The sequence below is a fragment of the Pseudopodoces humilis genome, chromosome 8, assembly GCF_049639895.1.
Source record: "Pseudopodoces humilis isolate 2021_Gansu_Grassland_sample_001 chromosome 8, ASM4963989v1, whole genome shotgun sequence".
Taxonomy (NCBI): Eukaryota; Metazoa; Chordata; class Aves; order Passeriformes; family Paridae; genus Pseudopodoces; species Pseudopodoces humilis.
Window position 1 is genome coordinate 19,003,466 of NC_142207.1, and position 23,783 is coordinate 19,027,248.

Sequence of the window (23,783 nt, forward strand, 5' to 3'; positions counted from 1 at the left end):
TCTAGGTGAGCAGAGTTTCTTAGAAATATACATTCAGATGTTTTCTTTTTGGCAAAACTCAAAGCACCACCTACTAACCTCTTGTGGAAGTGAGGGAAAAGAGCCACTCTTGTACAGTGGAAATTTCTCCTAAGGAAAATCTGAAGCCCACCAAAGCTCAACACTTAGTAAAGGTGATCCCTAGTGTACTACAGTCACAAGCAGGCTGTGGACTAACAATCCCAAGTCAGAATTGTGGACTAAACTTAGAGAAAGCTGGAGCCTAAAATGACAGGTAATTGTTGCAGAGTTGCAGTTGACAGCATTGAGAATTGCAGGCCAGAAGAGGATTTTCCTCTTTCCTTTCGAAATACGCCTTATCAGATGGCTTATCTACCTTTGCAATAAGTGTAGGAAAATACAGGCCAGTAAGTCATGCTGACACAATTCTAAAAAAATACAATTACCAATTTGCTGCATTGTCTTTCCATTATGAGGTTGTGTCATACATGGAGATAGACAAGCAAATTTCTCTCATTAGCTTTGCATGGGACATTAAGTGTTAGTTGTTTGCCTGTTTTTAACCTATAATAATCAATGTATTATGCTGTAACTTAGCTAGTAAACCACCCACGAGGTCACCTATCACTTTGACTTATTCCTCACTTAGCCAAAAGGTTAATGTATGCAGCCTTCTCTTAAAAGCTTGGATTCCTTTGTTAATTGCAGTTGCCATCAGTATGAAGTGTAGCATGCTTCTAAATCAAAATAATGATACATAGCTGGTGTTCTAACAGACCTATTTCTCTACTCAACCAGTTATTCCAGCTGAGGCTGTGGTGTAGAAGATAATAGATAATGAAGAATTGAGCCCAGGATCCAGTAGCCAGTGCAAAGTAATCCACTGAGGCAAGTCAAAGAGCGTGTTTCCATGTAGAGTTATCCATCAGTCATAAAACGGGTGAGTAGTAATTAGCATTGTTCAACTTTTTAGTCTGTTCAACAGACTAAAAAGGAAGAAAATCACACTGATGCTAATTGTATCTTATTTCAATTAATCATTTCAGTGCATGACTATTTATATATATATATTTTAAAAAGTCATGTGAAAAACCGCCACACACGACTGAGACACTATTTTTAGCTTCTGTTGGTCTCCCCAACAACTTTCGAATGTGTTGCTCAATTAGTCCAAATTTGAAAAGGAGATTGTGTTGCAGTTATCCCTGTCCTTATAATGTACTTAAAGTCAGAAGTCAGGTAGAGAGGAGAGATCAATGCAGTGGACGAAGGGTAAACAGTGTTATGAGTAAGGTGTAGTGATTGGCTCATGAAAATGAGGAGGAGTTATTAAGTATGGTGGGAAGAAGTTCTGTTAAGGTTTACAGTTCTTTTGACGTGTACTTTCGTGGTTCCGATTAGGTTTTGAACCCTTTTCTGTTCTCCCCTCCATCCTTCCCTTTCCCTTCTGTGGTTTCTGGCTGACAGGGCTGTCAGGGCAATGGGGGGCGAGTGCTCGCCCCTTGCGGAGGCACTGCGTGCTGGGAGGCCGGGCAGGGTAACACCGCCCCGCCGCTCCGCACCACGCCTGTACCTCGGAGCCTTTCCACCAGGGAAAGGCAGGGACTGACAGACCTTGGGAGGAGCCAAATCTACAGATAAGGATGAAGCCACGGACTGTGGGAGGTGCCGGGAGGACATATAAGGCCTGCTCGTGAATATTAATGAGGCTATGCAACATTGAGTGTATAAAGAAGGTGAGCAGAAAGAGTCTCGCTGTGCTCACAGCGCTGTCCCTCCCTTTGCTTTGTAATTTTAACGGGTTCTAATTAACTTTTATTTACTCATTCCCGCCCGGGCTCTGAGTTGAGTTGCAGCAGGCTGCAACTGGTGTCCTACAGCTTCAGCAGCAGCAAAGCAGGGGCCAAACTGGCATAACTCAGGAGTGGTTCTATGGCTCTGATCCTTAGACTGTAAAAAAGAGCTGAGATTGCAGTGAAGAGAATGGCACTATTTAAGGACAAACCCACAGATCTGTAGGAAATCAGGCTTCAGTGCCTCTGCTTCTGCTGCAACAACTTATCTGTGTGTATGGCTGTCAGAGTGATTAGGGATAATATGGATAAAATGAGTGGTGTCACTGTCCGGCAGTCAGAACCATTCCTCCCAACCCTTCAGGCATACAATCCTGTTTTAGCAGTAATGCCTCATGTAACTGAATTTCAACTATTGCTTTCAAAAAGATAAGACTAATACCAGAATCATTTAGTATAGCTTATTCACACGGTTAAAATACATACTCTTACTCTGCCTGTGGGACTGATTTATGTGTGCATATGTTTGTTACATCAAGTTCCACAGGGCTTTTAAAAAGTTCTAAATCACAAGGTCACAGCAATGTTATGGTATTACAATGACAAAACTAATTTAGACAATTTCAAGGTACTGCATAAATTCAGTTTATTGACTCATTAGAGAAGACAGTATGACACAAGCACAACATAACTTCTGTGTCTTTTTTGATTTTCACAAGTGTAGCCAGTACCTGTTTGTTTGCTTTTCAAAATACATCTAACAACATCCAAGAGTAACCACCTCTACTCTTGTTTGAATAGGTGTGTAAAAAAATTCAACATCCTTCCCCCAGATTTTTACAACATGAGATAAATTTGATGAGGTGCTGAGCACCAGTATATCAGCAGTTTGCTGTATGGTCAGCATTAGTTCACGAACCCTTCCATTTCAGACTTGACCCTTGGTAGCTAAGTATGGGTCAGCACTTTGAAAGTGAAAGCAATGTTCAGCACTGGGCAAACTGATTTATGAAAAAAACACTAAAAAAGTCTTTACTGACTTTCATTAAAATCTATGTCTGCCTTAAGATCCTAATAAATGGACCACCAGCATTAGCTGATTGTGTGTCACAGCCTCTAAGCTGCATATTGCTTTTGTGCTCAAGAGCTTTCCCATCTGCTCTTTGGGACATTTCAGTTTGTATGTGTACTAATCAGCACACTGGGTTCCCAGTAACTGTATCTGTTAGGTCATTCTATTCTGTTATCTTAGTTGTCTTTACTATTATTTGATATCACTGTATTGTGTAGCTTCATAACAAATAGAAAATTCCAAATTATCACAGATCCAGGTGTGTGGCATTCTATAGGCAATTAGTGCAGATTTAAAGCAAAGGTTTTAAAATGACAAGACAGATCTACTAGAATCAGCCTGTTTCATGGAACTCACAGGCCAGTTTTACTTTAGAATAAGTAAAGAAGCAAAACTATTGTATACACTTTCCTAGTTTTAACCCACTTTTGGAATGCTTGGCTGTTTTAGTAGAGTAAGATCTCTGATTTGCTCTGGCATATATAAGCAGGTACATTATTCTAGCTCCAAAAGGAGTTCTAAAGATTTATATTACAACAAGTATTTCAAACTTCTTGCTTTAGGCATATACACAGGACATTTACAACCAGACACATCATATTCTCTAGCAAATAATTTCTAAGAATGTATATTCCAAAAAGTAGTTGTCACATATTTTATGTTCTGTGCATGGCAATCTTGACAAATTCATTTTGTCACCACTCATTCATGGGATTAACAAGAAAAGAAAACGGCATTAAGTTTGAACATCTGTCTTTATTACTCAAGGCATTTAAATTTCTTTCTCCTGTGAAGATGATCAAATAATGTACGTTACAGAGGGTGCCTGAGCAATACGTACGCTCAACAATTAAACAGCTCCATTTTAAATCATGGAAATGAGGTGGTTGTGTTCTCCCTGCCTTTTTGCTTTTGTGCAGCCGCTGTAAACTATTTAGTTGAGCATGCTGAAGTTTACTTTCAGAGCAGCTCAGAGGTGCTTGGCACGGACAGGTGAAGTAGGGCAAGGGTATGCTTCAAAATGAGTAGTCATTCTGGATATGAGAGCAATGCCATTAGTGAGAAGCCAGATGGGACAGGCTTTCCCACATGGAAGGTAAGGGCTTCTGTACAAGGAAGAGATGCCAACAGCAGCCATTATGCCTCAGAGAGATGACACAAGTGGGATGTGCAGAGCTGCCCCAATACATTTTTTGAAACTCCTGGCTAGTCTACTGACATCCATAAAAATGCCCACAGAATTCTTTTAGTGGTAGAAGCAATTAGTTGAAAGAAATACCCACAGCTTAAATATTCCTGTTAATTGAAAAGGAAGCAAATCCACTATAATGAAAAATGACTCTTGAAGTCAGGCTCCCATCTCTTGCTTCTTTGTCCCATTGCCAGTCACAGAATTTTCAGATATGGACAAAGTAAAAACTGAGGATTTGTTTGATTTGATATGTCATTATAACAGTGCTTAGTAATTCTCTGCTGTCATTCTGTTCTAAAATTGCAGTGTAATCAGTTAGCACCGTTACCCTTCTTATTGGGTTTGTGTATAACTGGCTGTAACACAAGAAAAAAAATAATAGGGCACACCACGGAAAATGATGCACTACTTAGCAAACAGCAAATTATGATCTGTAGGGAAGAAGAAATAGAAGATTTTATCTTTTACTCTTTTTTTGTTAAATTGCACTCCTAGAAGCTGAGGGTGTAGTCTGTGGTGCATCCATCAAGCTATATGGTAAGTTTAGAGAAACAAAATTATTTAAAATACAGTTCACATCTGATTGGGAAATATTCCCAACCGTACTATCTGATCAGATTAGATAAGATCTGAGCACCAGATTTAAACATGCCTAAATTACTAGGTCTTACATATTAGTTTTTTATTCGCTAGGATTTCTAGGACTGAACTTAGTCAAGACTTTCCTTGAACTGTGGTATTTTATCAAATGAAGCATTTTCTTTCTTGTTGCAACAGTCCTTTTAAATATGCTGTAAAAATAAAAACACTTTACAAGACAGAAAAATATTTTAAATCAAAGCTGAGCACTATGATAGTCTTCTTGGTAAGATGCAAAATACACACATGATTTATTTGTCACCACTGTATTTCATACTTTAATACATTATAGTTCAAGCTTTGCTATGTCAAAAGATTTCCAATGACAAAGTTTAACAGACCAGAAGAAAAACAACCATTTAGATGCATGAATAGAAATGCTAATACTGTAGAGTACAAGTTAGGATAAAAATCAAGACAATGACCTATGACACAACTAACTGAAAGCAAACTTTTTTCAATGAGTTTCAGGCCTATTTCAACCACACACAGATTTCACAGAAATCTGAAATACACATCAATGCTTTTGGAAAATATACACAAACTACAGAAGGTACTTTATTTTGATTATCTCCCTGGGGTAGCTAAATACAAATCATTAGATCATTATCATTATTATTAGATCATTATCATGCATTATCATAATGCATGGAATGGATAAAAATTTACAAGTCCAGAGATATTCAGTTAAGGCAGTAGTTGGTGATACTGTTGTTTGAAGAATCATCCAAAGTGTGTGTAGATAACAGTAAACTAAAATAATGCTTTCATTATCTTTATTTAGAAATTAAGAGTCAGACACAGATAAATACACCATTTCAGCAACAGGAAGGAAAGAAGACTGCTCTACAGCCAGAAAGAGGTACAGACTAGTTTCACGCAGACTGTTTATATGATAAAGCAGTGAAAGCTTTTCTGATGTTGGCAACAAATGCAGAAAAATTGTTAGTTTCTCTCAGTTTGAGCTGTAACTCTGCAATGCAGTCCAGAGGAGGAGTACAGGAAGTCACTAAAATGACACAAATTTGCAAAAGATTAGACTACGATTAAAAAAATAAATCGATATCAGTGTTTTTCTGCACCTATGAAATACTAATGTAGCTTGTTACCTTTTTTATGTTTTAGGTTCCACCTGTGTTATTTTTGAGTAGTCTCATTTTCTTTCAGTAAAGAGAAAGCCTCAAAGAACATAACAGAATTTTTGATTTACTGACCTCCCACTCAGTGCTGTGATCCTAACTGAGCTGTTACAGAAACTCCCTGTTCCTAGCGTGCTCAAAAACTGAAACACATTCCTAAACCATTTTGTTGCTCTGCAGGTAAGCAGATTGTAAACTGATGTAGCCCAGCATGTGATAGACTTTTAACTTCAACAGTTTAAAATCTGAATTAGTAAAACCAGAAATCTCTTCAGTTCGTACCTAGGGGCACGGCAGAACTCTGGTAGTATCTTGTCTAGAAGCTATCCAGCACTCAAATTCCATAACTGAAGTAAGATCTATATAGCCAAACCAGCTTTGAGATCCAAAAGGCTGTGCCCTTACAGAAAGGGAATGCTGGATGTCAAGTTTTATTCTTTCACCTATGTCACCTTTTTTCTGCCTACTAGGCTTCTGGAACAAGTCGAAATATACCTGTCAGCATACACACCCACTGTAGTAGAAACAAACTACTAAAGGAAGCATTCTCATCTCTGTATATCCTTTTCCTGCTTTGCTTGATACAAAGTAAACAGCATCTCCACAAATGGAGGGCAGTGAAAATGAGCAGTTGTATTTTCACATAAGTTAACAAGACCAACATAATTAAAGAAGCAATGTTACCATTGCAAGATTTTTATTCAGAAATTGGAAGACTAAAGATTACAGCTAAATTGCGCTTTACTCCTCTCCTTTCTGCAAACAGAGGTGTCAGATTCAATCCTCTTTATTTAAGTATTCAAAATTCACATACCTTCATAGTCCCCTTGTTCATTTATGGAAAGGGTACACACGTATGGCTTGTTAGGATCTTTGTGGTCAATGTGTCTGAATATAAACTGTAATTGCTCATCTAAAATAAACACAAGCAGAATTAATTAATACCATTAATTTCTGCTGCAGGGTCACAATGATGACTAAAACTCACAATACAAAGTTAGGTTCAATTAATATTCTTAGAACACGGACAAATTACGCTACCCTAGTCTCTTTGCAAGACAAATGCATTTTAGCATATTTTGCCATTTGAGAGACAACTGTAGTAGCTGGGCTAAGCCAACTGATCAGGTGTGTAAACCATGTGCTCTTCACTGCACAATCCAATATGAACCACATTGTATCAGTACACAGGAAACTACAGAAACTTACCGTGAATTCTACGCATCTCCAATCCAAGATGCTCTTTAAACAATGTTTTAATCTTGTTCACTTGTTCTGCTTTCTCCTTGGCAGCTTTATTTTTAGAAGATTTTACTAGAATTTTAAAATCCATTGTAAGTATCAAAGGCAAAATAAGGATATTAAAAAACATTTAGAACAGCAGAAAACCAATGAAGAGCAAATGCTGAAAACAACCCCTCCTTCAATTAAGAAAATTTAATTATTATCCTTTTCTTACTTTCCATTTTCTTCATCAACTCTTCTTTAAGTTCTTGGATGCTGTCATTCAAGTTTTTCTGCTGCTCTTCTTCTTGATTTAGCTTCGATTCTATTTCTGTCAACTGCTCTCCCTTTTCTGCTAAGTATTTCCTCTGCTGGAGAATCTCTGAAAGGATAAAAGAAAATATGAACATATGCAGTAGATTAAATATGTCCCTGCCATTTAAAATTTAAATAGTTTGAAATGATTTATCTGAATAAAACACAGTGGAATGCATTGTACCTTAGCTGCAGAGAGACATCTGCTCAGCTATACCAAGAACATCAAATGAAAGCTTAAAGTGAAAATTATTCCTAAGAGAAGCTACAAAGTATGAAGCTGCTCTGATCCTTTAATCAGATGAAGTTTGTTTCTAGTGCCAGCACTGTATACACCTTCAGAGCATGAAGATGGTGGCTGCTGCCAACAGATGACAGAAAGCCAAGAATGCAAACACTGAGAGTTGCAGTAATTTTTGCCTGATAGTCTGAAGTTTACAAAATTCAGACAAGTTAACCCTAGACTGATGAGCTGACAGTATTCTCTAATACAGAAAAGGCATAAATAGCCTCACAATATTTAGCTTTACAAAGCAATTTACTTTTCCTACTGCAGTCAGAAAATTCTGACACTCTATTGTTATAAATACTTACACTCTATGCAGAAAACTTTTATTTTTGCATCATCAAGGATGATTTTCAACAAATAGCTTTTGACTTGAAATCTACATTGTAACCAACCGATTATGTTTGGGTTTTATTCTGTATTCATTCTGATGTTATTACTTACCTTTTTAAATGTGAAGTTAAACATACTATTCAGCTGTATTAAATTAATTTTATAAAGGTTGGACACAATAAGTAACTGTACCATTGTTATACTCCTGAATTTTGTCAATCATCAGGTCCTCTTCTTTCAGCTTCTTGGACCATTTCTCTGTAAGGGAAAGTTGCTTCAGTTATCTGAAGAAGTTTGATGATAACTTGCACACAACAGAGTTAACAGGAGCATAGAGCCGTTTTACCTGAAAGAGCTTCTATAGTCTCCTTGCACAAATCTCTCAGCGCTGAAGTCTGATTGTTCTGTTCAGCTCCATAACTGATTTTAAACTGGATCCAAAACTCTTTAATATCGTTTTCAAAGAGCGTTAATTCATCTTCCGCCGCTGCATTACCCATAGCTCTGTACCAACACCTGTAAGAGGACAGATGTAGCGTCAGGCACGGGAGGCAATGGCAGCAGGTGGAACTCACAGGACAAACGCTCAGGGCTGTTTTTACCGCGCCGCGATGCCGTTCAAACCTCTTCGCGCAAATTGTTTTTGTTGCTATAACTGGCTCAGTGGGAGCTGCGTTTCCCTGGCAACTCTCCCAGCACCCGGCTACTGAGCCAGGGGAGGCCCCGCGGCCGCCGCCGGGCCGCCGGGACCCCGCCGGGACCCCGCCGCCCCCTCCCCTCAACCTCCCCTCAACCTCCCCTCCACTCCCCCTCAACCTCCCCCCCCCCCCCGGCCCCTCACCTCCCGCCCGCCCGGGAGCCGCCCCGCGCTAGGCCCGCACCCACCGCGCCCGGTCCGCGCCGCTTCCCGCCACAAACGGCCGCTCCCGCCCGCCCCGCAGCAAGAGCGCCGCTGATTGGCTGCGCCCGGCCCCGGGCCCCCGAGCGGTTGCTATGGTAACGAACGCGAGGCGTGGCCGCCGTGAGGGGCGCGGCCGCCATGGTGGGCGGGCCGGGCGGGGCCGCCGTGAGGGGGCGGGAGGAGGGAGATGGGAGGGTGGAGGCCCGCCCCTTGCCCTAGGGGATTGCTTGGTGGCAGCTTTTGCTGGGGGATGTCGGCAGGGCCGAGGAAGTGGAACGGTGTGCTCCGTGCTGAACAAACAGCCCGGCTCACTTAGGCTCCTCTGAAGCCACAGCTTGTTTCCAGTGTCTGGTTTACTCACGGAACACACGGGCGGTCACCGGTCTTAAATTTTGTGAGTTTCCGAATTGCCTTTTAATTCGCCTAAATTCTGTCAAGAATGTGCATGAAGCTCGTTCTGACAGGAGACTGCCCTGCAGGGGCAATTGCAGTCCTTTTTAGTGTGAACAAAACCACCATGCAGTAGCCCTGCTTGTACCCAGTCAAACATTTGACATAAATCTGTGTCATAGTGAATTTCCCCTTTATGACAGTGCGACTGGTTTTTCTCCAATTATTTATATTCCCTTTTAGCTCTTGGTAGGCCCTAGTTTGTGATCCAAGGTAGCAGACTTCAGTTTATTGTGAAAGCTACTTTTAATAATTTTATTACCGTAGCTAATGAATTAATTGTACTTTATGTCAGTGCTATTTCGATAATCCCAGAAAAATGTATATTTAGCATGGCTCTGAGGTTTGCTGTTTAGAAGTACTATAATCTATCTTCCACCTGTGGGATGCACAGTAAAGTCTGAACTGGGATCACCAGCTATTAGTTCCATTACTCTGGTACAAACTTCTTGTGTAAACACTTCTACCCCACTGTATTCCTGTCTTGTTTGACTTGGACACACTGTTCTCCAGATTTCACCGCTTTGTCAGCATTGTTCCTAAAGCTTATGTTTCTTACCTGCTTAACACTTATATGGACTGAAGTTGTGCTGGTCCAAGGATGATTACTGAACCATGTGTGAATTTGGGCACTATGGACCTATACCTTATGGCTTCTTTTATTTAGGAACATTTCTTGCTTGGCCAAGTGCATGCTGTTAGTATAAAGTTTCAGTGTTGCCTCTGACATCATTAGCCTTTATTATTTGAGCTCAAAACTTTCCGAATACACAATTTTCCTGGGCCCTGCAGTTTAGTAGTTACAAGTTAAACTAAGCTAAACAAGTCCTGTTTTCTAATCTGTTATCTTTTTGGTGGGTTCTAGAGCTGGTCTCTTCTGAATCCTTTCATTAACACAGATAATGAGTTCACCCCACAGTAGCTGGCACCAGCTCAAAACTGTTAGGTATCTTTTCCTTATCAGTGAAGTTTTTCTAGATTTCATTAGTCCTATTGCTTTGTTTCACAGTTCCACCCACCAAAGACTAAATATAGCCTGTGACATTTACTGGCAGAATCCATACCTTAATTGCTCTCTTTTCCGATTGATTTAGAGGTTTTGAGAGACATGAACTGTACTATAACCTATCTTCAACCTTTCCCACTACAGTCCACCATCAGTTTACCAAGTGTGTATTTCAGGGAAGCACGGTGATTTTGACAAGTCCTAGTTTTCAATGCAAACTGATGGGTTTTGCCGGCTACAAACAGGAATGTGGCCTCATGGCCCAAACTAGTGCAGGTCAGATGCTTCTTCAGTCCTCTGCTGGGTCTGATTCAAAGCTCCATAGACAGAAATGCTGGCAGCCACCCTGCTTTAACCCAGACAATTGTTCTGAAATGGTTTTTCTCTAAATGTCTGTCCTAGTAAGCCACAGAGTAGCCAGGGATGGAAAAAAGTTGCAACAATTATTTACCCTGTTTTTAACACTATGAGTTTGGCTGGAGACAACTAACTGCAATATACCCCTTTTCTGTGTTTTCCAGCTCTTCACAGGTGTCCTTTTATCAACAGGTTACTTGGTTAAACTCGAGGTTCTAAGGAGCACAGCAGCAGCCACAGGGTGACAGTTGCCTGCAGTGTCAGACTGAAGGGCAGAATGTTGCCAACAAAAATCTGCTGCTTTATTTTATTGGTAACAGAAAGTCCATCCTGGGCTGTTCCATCCTGGGTTAAGAGGCAGCTGAAAAGTCTAGCTTGGGTTGGAGAACTACTGCAGCTTAGGAGGACATTCTAAAGGAACACAAAATTGACAAGCTGGTGCTAATAAACAGGCTCAGCTACTTCTTACAGCAGGTTTCTGACTCCCCGGACTATGGTTGACATAGGGTTTTAAGAATTTAGAACAGGCTACTTTCAGGGATTAGAGAATGACAGTAAGACAGGAATCTTATTGGAAAGGGAGTTGAAAAACTGTGTTGGAGATTGTTGCCCTAGTGGGTTCAGTTCCATTTCTGCCTGTGTTTCATGGAACTTGAAAGAATTTTATCCTCCCTAGGTTGCTCCTAGTTCCTAAAAGGTAGCCCTTCATACTTAAAATAAGTAAAATTCCTTAGATGTGACTTTTTTGTAGACATGCCAGAATTATATTCCATGCATTGTTTGTGTAATATATACTGTTGCACTTATAAAAACAATGTAATGCAATTGTAATTTGTAATTTATATTACTAATTTACATTAGAATTGTAAACAAGTATTAAGGTCTGGCAGGTCTGTTTATTGTTAGAGTGCACAGATTAGTTTTGTTAGCTTTGTGTGCTTGCATAGTTAACTTTATAGCAAAGAGTAATGACTATACTAATTAGGGAGGATCTGATTAAGGTGGCAGAATGAAGAGAAGGAGACTGGGTCATGTTAACTATTGCTAAACCTCTATTGGTCAGTCCAACCCTAAAAAAGCCTGGGTCCAATGCGGAATGCTTAAGGGCATAGGATTAGAAAGAAAGTAAAAAATGAGAGAAGGACAGTGTGCAAGCTTCTTGAAATATTCTTCTTTTCCTAATTCAAAAATTAAGGTTTATCTTCTCAGTGTTTCCACTTGGAAAACATTCACACCTGAGAAAATACCTGTCAGCTGTTATATATACTATCTGCTAGTGAACTTAGTAAATTGCTTGTTAATCCTTGTAGTTGGTCCAGTGTCAATGGAAATACTGGTTTGGAAATTAATTTTATTGTTCAATTAACTAAGCATAATGTACCAGAAAGTTAGGGCCTGTGCACAGGCCTCCATTAACAGTGTTTCAAAAAATGTTTGCTTTGATGGCTTTTCCCTCCCTTGCAAACATTTACTTAACAGCATCTGACTGTTATGTAATATTTGCTCTAATATGTAAGTGCAAGGTAGCTGTAAACATTTTATCCTCCCTTCAGTGGATCATCAGCATGACTCTTGTTTTTACATATTATGTGTGTTTATATATATACACACACACACACATATATAAATCTCTGGTTTTGTGTGTCTTAGAAAACATAATAAATCAAAAAAAATATGAATAAATTAAAAAAAATATATGAACAGATAGCATTTGAAAGGCTTTTGCTTTGAACTAAAAACTAATGTATGTGAAGGCCAAACCTCGGATCTCCAATATCAAAATAAGAGAAAGCTTCAATTTAAAAACTTAATTGTCTATACTTCCTGACCATTTTGTATAGATCATTAGGTTTCCCTGCAATTCTCTATACTAAAATACAGCAAATAGTTTTATTTCATTTGTTATCTCAACTGACTTTGAAGCACTAGGGGGATTACAGAATCTTTTTGCAGTGCTTTACATAGAGGAGCAAGGGAAGGTCTATTGAGGAAATGTTTCTCCTTTGTCAAACAAATTATTAAATATAGTATTTCAAGACATGTTTTACCATCTTTGCTGGTTATTACAACTTGCAAAGTCTTTAGTGTCTCCGACTTTTATTGGTTGTGAAATATGACAGGCAGGACAAGAGATTACTAGTATGTCAGTTATCCATTTCCTCTTGGATGGAGCAGGATCATGAGTGATTCCAGGCACAGTGAGAACTGCCTCTCCCACAGAAACATGCTTACCTGTTTCAAAACTTACTCAGTGTCTGTTTTGTAGGTTGTGGATTTCTTGAGGATTTTAAACATCCTTTAAAAACATGATTCCTCTGGTATCTCTAAGGTGCAGATGTAGGAACTTCTGAAACACTCAGAAAGAACGTAGGAGAAAATGAAAATATTTTCTTTTGCTGTTAGCTGTTAGTCTTTATTATGTCTAAGGTGCTTGTCTTTCTATTTAAGCATAAGAAATCAGCAGCAAAATCCTGAAAATGAATATCAGGAGGTCTTCAGCATTTATACTAAAAGAGGTTACTGAAACATTGCCAAGACATATCTTCAAACATTAGATTTGCAAAGTTTCTGGAGAGCTAAAGTGTGCCTGAGGTGTTCTGTCTGAAGAAGAGTTCACCCTGAGCAGATGTATCACTGTTCTAGTGCATAGATACTATGGGTGAGTGGGTTTGAACTTGTAAATAAAGCAAATAGGTAAAAAGTTATTGTAATAACTTCTGCATATATAACTGTAATAGCTTCTGCACATCCTGTGGATATCTTTGACTAACAGTGGCACCATTAAAGAGGGACTGTAAAATGATCTATTTTATTACTTGGTATACTCTCCTGAGGACATTAAATTGTATCTTGATGGGAACCTATGTACTGCAAAATATTTTTTCCTAATAGAACAATAGTTATTTAGACTTAAGCTCATTATAGTTGTCGCTCTTTTAACCAAGTACTAGAAGTGTCTGTTACTCAGCTGCCAACTGACTTGGAGTTTGCACTCATGTTTGAAGCTAACTGTTCTTGCTAAACTAGATTGAAAAACAGAGGAAGACCTCAGATACTCCACATTTTTGCATACTAAACCCAGACATGTCTAGAAGAGTGATTTTTTACTATTATAGTAAGTCTTACTTATCTTTAAAGGCAAGATGCTTTTGCAGCAAAAAAAATTTAACAAAAGAACATATTTTTTAGCAATAAGGTAAAAAGAGTTATTAGATAGAGATTTCTAAACAAGTATAGTCTTGGGGAAGTACTGGGAGAGAGAAAATTAATTCCATCCATTCATTTCTGTGACAGTTGCCTTGATGGACACTGAAAAGCAGTAAGGTATACAACTTGGCAAGAAACAAACCTCCTCAAATATTTTCAGCTGAAAAACAAGGAAATATTTTTATTGAAAGGTCCTGAAATTTTGAGTTTGGAAGGGTTTCCCCTGAAATCAGATAGTACTAGCTGAAGTGAATAATTTGGTCAGTACATAGAAAAATATTGTAGTTATTCAGAAGCAGTGCATAGAAACTTTTAACTTTAAGGCTGCCTATATGGCTTAATGCAATTGGTAGCAATAAACATAGAGGATTTAAATCTGCTAAAAAGTTTCTGAAACCAGATTATTAATAGTTAAAGTAAATGGGAGCACTTAAAGTAAATGTGAGATTGTGTCAGGAAATCTTCTTCTACGTCCATTAATTGTCATGCCTTTTTTTTTTAATCTACTTAATGTTTCCATTTGACTTCCCTCATCACACTTCATGAAGCCCTCTTAAGCCATTAAACCCCTCTTAGCAAAAACTGTTAAGTAGTTCATATCTTTGTATCCACAGCTTGTGCAGTTTAGCTTGAAGTGCATGGAAATTAGGGAAGTGTGCGGTACATATATATAGAGCTGGTTTTGTCTTCTGACTCACACTGTTTCAGATACACAGATAATAATTTGATAGAAGAGATGAATACATCAGAATATTAGAGCCTGATAAAGAGCTAGAAGTTTCCCTCTGATAGTATCAGAAGTTGGTATCATCAGGCCTTTAGTATCCATTTAATCTCTTGTAGAAAAAGTTCTTTTCATGAAGCCACCTCAAATGAACATAATATTCTATGCTACAGTTATGAGTACTAATATTGATAAATCTGATATGCTAATATATTGTCTGCTGTAATCTTTTAAACTCCTGCTGTGTGGCAGAATCTGTTTGTTCTTGGCTGTTTGCTTTGGAGAACCACTGTGTTTCACTTGGGAATAGTCCAGGGAAATACTCCTGATTATCTGTTCCCAGCCTTGCTCTGGTTTGTAAAGGAGGTCTCATTTCTGTCAGGCTGGGCAGCAAGAAGCAGGGGCTGCAGCTCCTTCTGGCAGAGGGGGCGTAGGACTGGTGTCATGTAAGCAATGCCCAAGAATGGCAGTACCAAAAGATGACTCAGAGACTGAGCATCATCTGCATTGGGCCCTTGATTAACGGGCCTCCTGTAGGAAGGAAACAATTGTTTTTCAGTATTTTAAGAATATTGTTGCTTTAAAAATAAATCTAGAGCTCAACAGCATGGTTGATGTATGGATACTAGTTGCATTTTCCCTGACTGAAAAAAAATGTGTTGCGCAAGTGTAAGTTGCAACCAAGTTCTACTTCAAAGTGAAATGTACAGCTTCAGTGACAGCTCTGCAAAGATAAGTAATTTGTGTATTCTTTCTGTCCTTTATACAGGCAACAGTTAATGAAGTACACACATTACTAATGTCCATCCTGCAGAGAAATGAACTGTGAAAAAATTTAAGCAAACATGTTCCAACTGTTCATACAAAGGATTGCACGAATCACACATTGTGCTTCCATAAAAGTTTCCCCACAATTTGCTGCTGCTCAGCATGTACTTCACTTAGCTTCCTACAATTAAAATTTGCAAACAAAAAAGCTTTCCAGTGCTAACAAACTCATATGCTTTCCTGGAGATCTGGAGCCACGTGTTTTGGGAATGGCTGGGTACACCACGCCAATATAATATAAAGGCAACGTCAATCACCTTCTCTCACTTTTTAATAGCTCCCCTCCATGATTCTCATTCTCTGTCACTAGAAATTTAAGATTAAAAGAACTTTACTGTATTTCAAGTACAGTTTAATCCATTAAGATGGATCTCCTTCACAGCAATGGAGTGCTTATCATTCAGCATTTACAGAGGGACTACAGGGCTTACCAGGATTTCCTTAATTTCATGTCACACGTTGGTGATCCCCGGAATATATTTTCAATTTATTTTCCTCTTTGGTTTCAGCTCAACCAGGTGGTTGGTACTAAAATGATATGGGTGGCAGTCATTGGTGATTGGTTCAACCTCATATTTAAATGGTAAGAAGTTGAATTTGTTTTAAAATTTGGTATTTTTAATAATAGTAATTATATGTTCCTGAAGTTTAGAAAACTTTCTGTGAATAATGTACTAGTAGATTTTTCCTGATAACCATCAAATAGGAATTCACAATGAAGATATTTAAGATATGTTTGAAATAGCATTGTAATAAGATGAGAAGAACCTGCAGAACTATTATAGAATAGCTTTGGAAATACAGCTCTTCATATTCTTTGTAAGATTATTTATCATGCTTTGCTGAGACCTTCTAATGTAAAAATATTTTTATTGAATTTCCGCTTCATTTTATTTTATTTTATTTTTTATCAGGATTTTATTTGGTCATCGCCCTTACTGGTGGGTGCAAGAAACAATGATTTATCCTAATCAGTCAAGCCCGTGCCTTGAACAGTTTCCTATAACATGTGAAACTGGACCAGGTAAGAAATGTTGGAGATTACCTTGGTACTTTTTATAGGGATAGCGGCTTCAAAGGGGAGAGAACAGCACTTTGGAAGGTCTTATATGATACACAAATCTCAGAGCTCATGTATAAAATAGCACAAAAAAAATAAGTAGAGGAAAAGGAAGAAATACTATAGGTAGGTATTTGCTGTATGACAGAATATTTCCTTCATTGCCTTTAAAAGATGCAAGGGAGGGGGACTTGCTTTAAAAATAACTATTACTGTAATGAACTGGCATATAGGAAAGAAATTTTCATAAAACTCGTGAAGTACATTGTTTAATGTGCTCCAAGACAGAGCCCAGGCTGTTGAGTTTGAGGGCTTGTTTGGTGTTGCAAGAAATATTCAAACCCAAAAAGCTAAGTAGGTGGTTCAGTGTAAATAACAATAGTCTCAGCAATCGATTATATAATGTATGACAAGTGGAAAAGAACCAGAACCAGAGAGTGACACTGAATGTGTGCATGGGAGTATGTGTAAAAACATATGGGGAAAAAATATTTTTTAAATATACCTTTTCAATATATTTTTATTTTTTACGTCTCATTATCTTCTCTGTAGAAATCAAATGCAACACTGATGAAACTAAATGAACTTGTGCGGCCCTAATATGTGCAATATGATGAACTGGCTTTGAGCTAACTGAATTTAGTTTAATTTGTTGTGCAAGAAGATACTGACTGTGGAAATTGTGTGTTTTTCCTCTTGTTGATACCACTGAAAGCTCTTAAGCAGTTTGCATAGCTGTATTTTGTTGACAATATCCTGCATTACATGCCATTGTAATTATGAACAAGAAGCTTAAGCCCTTGTGTAATGCCTGGTCTTTGTGACATTCTGTGACATTCTTTATCTGCATTCTGTTTCAAGTTTATTCATTTGGGACCTAACAAAAAGTATTAAAGTCCTTCAGATCTTATCAAAAGCCTTCAGAGCTGAGCCCATTCAGTTCTGTGTAGATCTGAGCCCTGGCGCAGGAGACAGTCAGTGTGTTTCATTTTGATTCATTGAACCAGGAGGTGTTTCTTCTTGTTACTGTCTTTCTGAAAGGTCATTCCTATTTCTGTCAAGTGGGTACAACTGTCATATTGATTCCTTCTTTGTACTTACAGTGACCACATTTTTTCCCACCTCCAGACTTAGGCTGGACCATTAAGACTGTCACTGACCTGTTTATCATTAGCAAGAGGAGGTGCAGTCAGCACAGCTGTTACATGCACACAATCACTGTGTGAGCTTACATGGTACTTCACACACTTTTTAAATAGCAACTTATATTAAAAAATTAGAGAAGCATCCACAGACATGAGAAAAACAGATCCAAATACTGCTAGGATAGCCTGAACCCCAAACTCCATGTCTCAGCAAAAGGGAAAGTTGAGGGAACTGTTCATATGACTACATGGCAAACAGTTTAGGACCTGAATTTGGTTTGTACTTCTGGAATTAACTGAACTAAAACCCTGCAGCCATTTTTTTCTGGTATTTATAAAACTTTAAGAACCTAAACCTTAAGGTGGAATTTATGCTATTTAGAGTAGGTTATTTGCAGATGAGCTATGAAATATTATTCCTAGATGACAACAAAGACAAATTTTCCCACTGTTGACATACATTACTATTTCCTCATCAGTGACATTTGTTCCGTTGTGAGGTTCAGGAGTGAACATCTGTTAGAAAATTAACAAAAGAGCTGGTAGAGTGACTCTAAATGTACTGCCAAGCAGAATAGTAAAAATGAATGCAGGGAGTCAGAAGTCATTGTGCTTGTCCCACCTAGACATTTCTGCTTTGCTACTTCACTGAAATATTCTTTTACTCTACACAGTACTAGATAGTGCTGCTTCATAACACATTCTTAAGCCAAAATTATTTCTTCTGACAGTGAAATAACCCTGTCCCTTCTCTTTTGTCTCCACAGAAAGCCAAGATGTAAAGGTCCCAGACTTACAGATTCCAATGGTCTAATTTTCTCTTTCTCTGTTTTGATTTGTTGAATGTGAATCTGGTGAACACGAGAAAGGAAATGACAGACTAATTTTAGGAATCACTTCCCTTGCATCATGTCAGCATGTCATGTCAGTTTTTTGGTGCTTTTCGCTGTTGTAGGATCTTCTGTGTGGCTTCATATTGCTTCCAGTAAAATTTAAATTTTACTTTTTTAAATTAAAACAAATTATACATATATTATTATAACCTGGACTAAAAAGAAATCACTGTTGTTCTCTTTATTAGAGAGTGTTCCCTGTTATAGACTACTGTGTGCTGTACCTGTGGGTACAGCAATTAGAGCATCATTTCATCTGCCAGTTTCATTGACAATATACTTTTAATCTGGCTGATTTTGTACAGCACCTTAAAATTTATAAAATTAATCAAAGTGAAGCAAAGAGACACAGATTTTCCATTCTTCAGGTATGTTTCTAAAATTATTACAAAACTACCCAAAATATTAATTACCTGGATTGTAATATTGCTAGTGAGACACAGCTCACAGTCGTTAACACCATGGTAACTTGCAGAAAGCAGATAAAGGGCAGCTTGGAAGGCTTATCTAAAGTTATACCGGTACTTTAGTTTAGAATGTTACAAAGAGCTAAATTTCTCTTGCTCCCATTAATTATGGGAAAGCTCATAAAAATTTTTCTCATGTTATGCTCATACATAACTTCTACATTCCGCACTGCATCTCTAAGACAGCCCTAGATGCTTTTTTAAGTTTTTAAATCCAAGTAATGGGAAAGTACTATGTTTTCTTATCAAGATTCTAACTCACACCAATATAAAATGATTAAGCTGTTACCTTTTGGATATCAGACAAGTATTATGGATTCCCTATAGAGGAACCTTCTGAAAATTTCATATGGCAAAAATTAACTTTTGAGAAGTAGTTCACATTCTTTCAGTCTTTGTTATCCATTTCCCTTCTAAATTATTAGGTGCCTGAGTAACTACCAGTAAACATTTTCTGTATGACAGCTGTCACAGTCTTCATTCTTGAGTTGAGTATTTCCTTTTTGTTTTTACTAGGAAGCCCATCTGGACATGCCATGGGATCATCCTGCGTCTGGTATGTAATGGTCACAGCAGCACTTAGGTACACAGTTAGATGGAAAGATAAATCAGCTGTTACCCTTCACAGGTCAGTGTCTTTCCATGAGTCCAACTCATTATATTCAGGTATTTCTTTATATACATGCTATGTTTTTAATGGACCTAATTTAAATAAATATTCACAGTTTGGTCTATTTTGTTAAAAAAAGCCCAACCTTTTATTATGATCCATTTCAGCTGAATAAAAAGTATATTAAGAGGATTTATCTGTTTGTATAGGCTGGTATTTATCAATTTACAGACATTGCATACAATATCTCTGAATCAGTCCTAAATCTTCAGTGCTGGAAATTTTTAATTCTATAATTGCCACTATGTATTGGATTTTTTTGGTTAGTACATAAATTTACTGCTTTGATGGTCATCCTTCGCCCATTTTAAAGCAAGTGTACATAATGTTGATGAAATTCACTGTAATGTGTTGCTCAGCTCTGTGGGAAAGTCCTGCATTTGCTTTGATGGCTGTTCTCTCTAAGGCTAACAAGGTTGTTTTCACATTGTCAATTTTGTCATGAAATAATTGAGCTTTTGCATATAGATATGACTTCATGATGAGAAATATGTTTAAGGCATTAGTCCTAATTTAATCTGCCATTGATGACTTTCATCACTTAAACCACAGAGGTGTCTTGGACCTGCAACTTCTGAGGTCTGTTCCTGTAACCGCTCTTGATAATGTTTTAGTACTGACTTCTAGTTTTTAATCATCTGATTCTAAACTGCTCCACTTATTAAACCTCTCCTGGTAAAAGCATGAACCTTACATGATGGGGCTTGGGGTAAATAAGTAGATGAAATATCTTGTCTTAATTTTTAAGCATCTTCCTTTTCCCTCTTAGACTAACATGGTCATTCCTCTGGAGTATTTTTTGGATTATCCAGATCAGTGTGTGCGTCTCAAGAGTATTCATAGCAACACATTTCCCTCATCAAGTTGTTCTTGGAGTATTTGCTGGTAATGCTGCTATTTTTTCTTTTTTCTTTTTAACCTATATGCAAACATTTTTTAAAAAATTAGGGAAGACAAGAGATTTTTAGTAGTTGGACTCGTCTTGCAGCCCTAGTGGTGCCCTCTACTCTCTGGAAAATCAGGGATTCGATGATAGTCCAAAGGTAAAATTTTTGAGGTACAACGTACCTGCTGGTTGTGCAATTAACAATGGAGTGAGCCCTTGTCCACCTGCCAGTTGATGCTGACTGTAATGTGTCCACGCTGCCTCAGACTAACTCTGACTGCTTTGTACTGGCTGCATCTGATCTTTAACTGTGCTGCCTCTGTGGAAGATATCAGAAAGGAAGTTGCTCCTACATGGCTCTGACCTTTCCCCTCAGGAGGAAGTTATTTGGGTCACTTCAAATAATGTCCAGGTGCAAAATAGTATTTTTGAAATGTGGACAAACACAGAGACCTAGGGCAAAATAGAAAAAAAAAGGTAAATAGCAAGACAAACTCTGTGGGTGATTTAAGATGCTAAAGTACATTTTTCAGAGTCATTAAGCATATTATAAATTGGTATTCAAGAAGTCCAAACTATGAGGAGTATCTCTGGTATCTATCTGATTTTAAAGAGGGTGCACTGAGCAGGGGCTTCCTGCTCATGTTCTCTTTCATGGATGCAGGGCAGCCTGGGTAGCCCTGGCTAACAGCTTTCCCTCTTCACAGCCAGGATAAAATGAGTACAAGAGAAGATAAATGTGTTCTGTGTCTTTTCCTTCAACACTCAAAGCCTGTGTGGGAACTGGTGTTGAATTCTGCATTGCTGGAGCCAGTCTTTGAGTGAGGGACTCTTTTGGAAAAGGAATGTTCCAGTTTACATCTAATATTTGATAGGTTGTCATCTGGGAGATGCAGTCAGGCCTTAAGGTATGCCTCATATCAAAACCATGTAGTGCCTGGTATTTAATTATTTTTTTCCAAAGTGGCAGTTTTGAGTGGGAGGAAAGGTTTTGTAATGTACTGCAAAAGTGATAAATTGTGTGTGTATATGTGTATGTATAAATATATGTATATACACACACATAGGTATTTATTACTTAGATATATTCTTCTGTCTTCAAAAGTCAAATTCTACAGGGACACTGTAGAGAATGCTTCTTCAAAGTACAAGTGTGCTGTTCCCTGTAACACTGAGTTTCTAATCCGCAGGCATTCTTGTGGCAGAAGCATTTGAGCATACCCCTGCCATTCAGACAGCAAGCTTGAGAATGTACATCAAGACAAACTTGTTTCTTTTCATCTTTGCCCTTGGTTTTTATCTATCTCTGAAGCTTCTTGATATTGACTTGCTATGGTCTGTTCCAAAAGCTAAGAAGTGGTGTGCAAACCCAGACTGGATAAACATTGACACAACTCCATTTGCTGGACTGGTGAGGAACTTAGGTGCACTCTTTGGTTTAGGTCTTGGAATTAATTCTGAAATGTTCATCACGAGCTGCAAAGGTAAAAATAGCCGCAAGTTAAGTTTCCGCATATTGTGTATAGCTGCTTCTTTAGCTACACTGCAGCTGTATAATTTTGTTAAGATACCTACTCATACTGAGTATTTGTTCTACATTCTCTCTTTTTTTAAGAGCGCAGCTATGCCTCTGACTGTAGTTGCCTTGGTTCCGTACTGTGTCCACTCATTAATGAGGACAACTGAAAAGAAACTTAATTAGGTTAAGTTTCAAAATGGTTAGCAATGTGGGGATGGATGTGAACTGTTCAAGAACCCTCTGCAAAGGCAGTTTTGCTAATTCATTTAAACCAAGGGGATGCCACTGCATCCTGGAAAGGAGCTAGTACATCCGAAATCACTACACTCAAGAATGACTTTGACTTTGGCTCAGAAATATTAGTTGCTGATTTTATTCCTAGAAATATTGCAAGTGCACTGCAGTATGGTTAGAAATGGCCCAATACTCTGGGTCATAATTAAGTTTTAAAGTGTAATCAGCCATCTTTATTTAGCTATATGGTGGTCTTTTAGTTCTGTCCATCTCTAGCTAGATAATGCTTCAAGCGCCAGTTGTACATGGTGATACTCGATATTTTGGTTTTTTTATATATACTGTGTGTTAAACTGCTACATAATGGTGTGACAGTATCACACCACCTACAACTGTAGGCTGTATCCAGGCACTGTGGAAAAGGCCAGCATAGTTATAAACAAGGCTTTAGATTTAATTTATTGAGCTTCCTGAGCAAACCAGCTTCTGATTAAGTCAGATGAGGAAAAAAAAAGTTTATTTCCATTGGACTCTGTAGAATATATTTTTGCATTACTGAGCAGTTTTTGTCACTTCAACCTCTTGAAAGTGGTCACATGAATCATGAATGATACAGATTACAGCTTCAATAGGGAAAATACGTAAATATGGTGTAGAAAATCTTTAGGTTCTGTACATCTACAAAGAGCAACAAATGAAAAAAGTTGTCAATAATGAAATTATCTCAGTATATGACCTCAAGAATACTGTTCATGCTCCTGTATTGCAAAGGTAATTCTCTGCTAATTCTCTCAGATCAACAGTCACAAGCCTGAATCACTGTTAGTAGTTGTGTAAATCATGAAAATATGGTTGCTAACTCTCACTTCAAGTTTATATTCTTGTCAGCTTTGTTTAACTAAGCACACAAGTAACTAGTGTTGAATATATGTTTGCTATGTAAAATGAATGTTCTAAATAGGCAAAGGGGGGTACTTTCTATTTTATTTTCATTATTTGACATCTATTATTGTATGTTCTCTTTCAGTGCATAATCTTTAAGCAATATTTTCCTGATACCATCACATAATACTCAGTATATAAGTGCTATATAAAGAGCCTTAGTATGCAAGGGTATAGTATGGGTACTGAGGGCTGCATATGTATGATCTGAAAGCAATAAGGCTTAGAAGATGTAAACATGATACCGCTTCTAGACTTCCAACTAGGTAGGAGATAATTGAAAGAATCTTATTTAATTGGGTAAACAAAGTGAATAGTTTGGTGTTTGCCTTTGGGAACGAACAAGATAAAAATTACAGAAGCAAATCTGAAACAGGCATCCTTAATTAAAAGCCTAGTAAGACTAATGTGACTTTAGAAAATTAGTCATCTGCTTTTAACAGTCTGAGGCGTATTCTGCTTCGTGCATCTCCTGATACCTTCTTTAATGTTTCTCTGAAC

At 38.0% G+C, this 23,783-nt stretch overlaps 2 protein-coding genes across 4 annotated transcripts; one reads left to right on the forward strand and one right to left on the reverse strand.

The window, feature by feature from the left end:
* Positions 1-4,946: 4,946 nt before the first annotated feature.
* SPC25 (SPC25 component of NDC80 kinetochore complex) lies at positions 4,947-8,932 on the reverse strand. Of its 3 annotated transcripts, none has more exons than XM_005519769.3 (7): positions 8,879-8,932; positions 8,340-8,509; positions 8,186-8,251; positions 7,295-7,441; positions 7,045-7,149; positions 6,650-6,748; positions 4,947-5,705 (listed from the first exon to the last, which is right to left on the reverse strand). In XM_005519769.3, the coding sequence occupies exons 2-7, from the start codon at positions 8,491-8,493 to the stop codon at positions 5,572-5,574; spliced, it is 705 nt and encodes a 234-aa protein (XP_005519826.1). In that variant the 5' UTR covers positions 8,494-8,509; positions 8,879-8,932; the 3' UTR covers positions 4,947-5,571. The 3 variants fall into 3 exon arrangements, with proteins under 3 accessions (XP_005519826.1, XP_087915039.1, XP_087915040.1); XM_088058913.1 differs by lacking the exon at positions 8,879-8,932 and adding an exon at positions 8,835-8,854; XM_088058914.1 differs by lacking the exon at positions 7,045-7,149.
* Positions 8,933-15,831: 6,899 nt separating this feature from the next.
* Positions 15,832-23,387, forward strand: G6PC2 (glucose-6-phosphatase catalytic subunit 2). The gene is made up of 5 exons (XM_014249272.2): positions 15,832-16,049; positions 16,381-16,490; positions 19,548-19,659; positions 20,471-20,586; positions 21,778-23,387. Exons 1-5 carry the CDS (start codon positions 15,832-15,834, stop codon positions 22,287-22,289), a joined length of 1,068 nt encoding a protein of 355 aa, XP_014104747.1. The 3' UTR covers positions 22,290-23,387.
* The last annotated feature ends 396 nt before the right edge of the window (positions 23,388-23,783 follow it).

What these genes read in the sequence shown, in the direction of transcription:
- SPC25 (XM_005519769.3), bottom strand. Translation starts at nt 8,493, where the DNA reads ATGGGTAATGCAGCGGCGGAAGATGAATTAACGCTCTTTGAAAACGAT. An exon ending in GACTATAGAAGCTCTTTCAG is followed by an intron (nt 8,252 to 8,339) that starts GTAAAACGGCTC and finishes TTTCCCTTACAG; the next exon opens with AGAAATGGTCCAAGAAGCTG. An exon ending in AATTCAGGAGTATAACAATG is followed by an intron (nt 7,442 to 8,185) that starts GTACAGTTACTT and finishes TTATCCTTTCAG; the next exon opens with AGATTCTCCAGCAGAGGAAA.
- G6PC2 (XM_014249272.2), top strand. Translation starts at nt 15,832, where the DNA reads ATGGATCTCCTTCACAGCAATGGAGTGCTTATCATTCAGCATTTACAG. An exon ending in TTCAACCTCATATTTAAATG is followed by an intron (nt 16,050 to 16,380) that starts GTAAGAAGTTGA and finishes ATTTTTTATCAG; the next exon opens with GATTTTATTTGGTCATCGCC. An exon ending in AACATGTGAAACTGGACCAG is followed by an intron (nt 16,491 to 19,547) that starts GTAAGAAATGTT and finishes TGTTTTTACTAG; the next exon opens with GAAGCCCATCTGGACATGCC.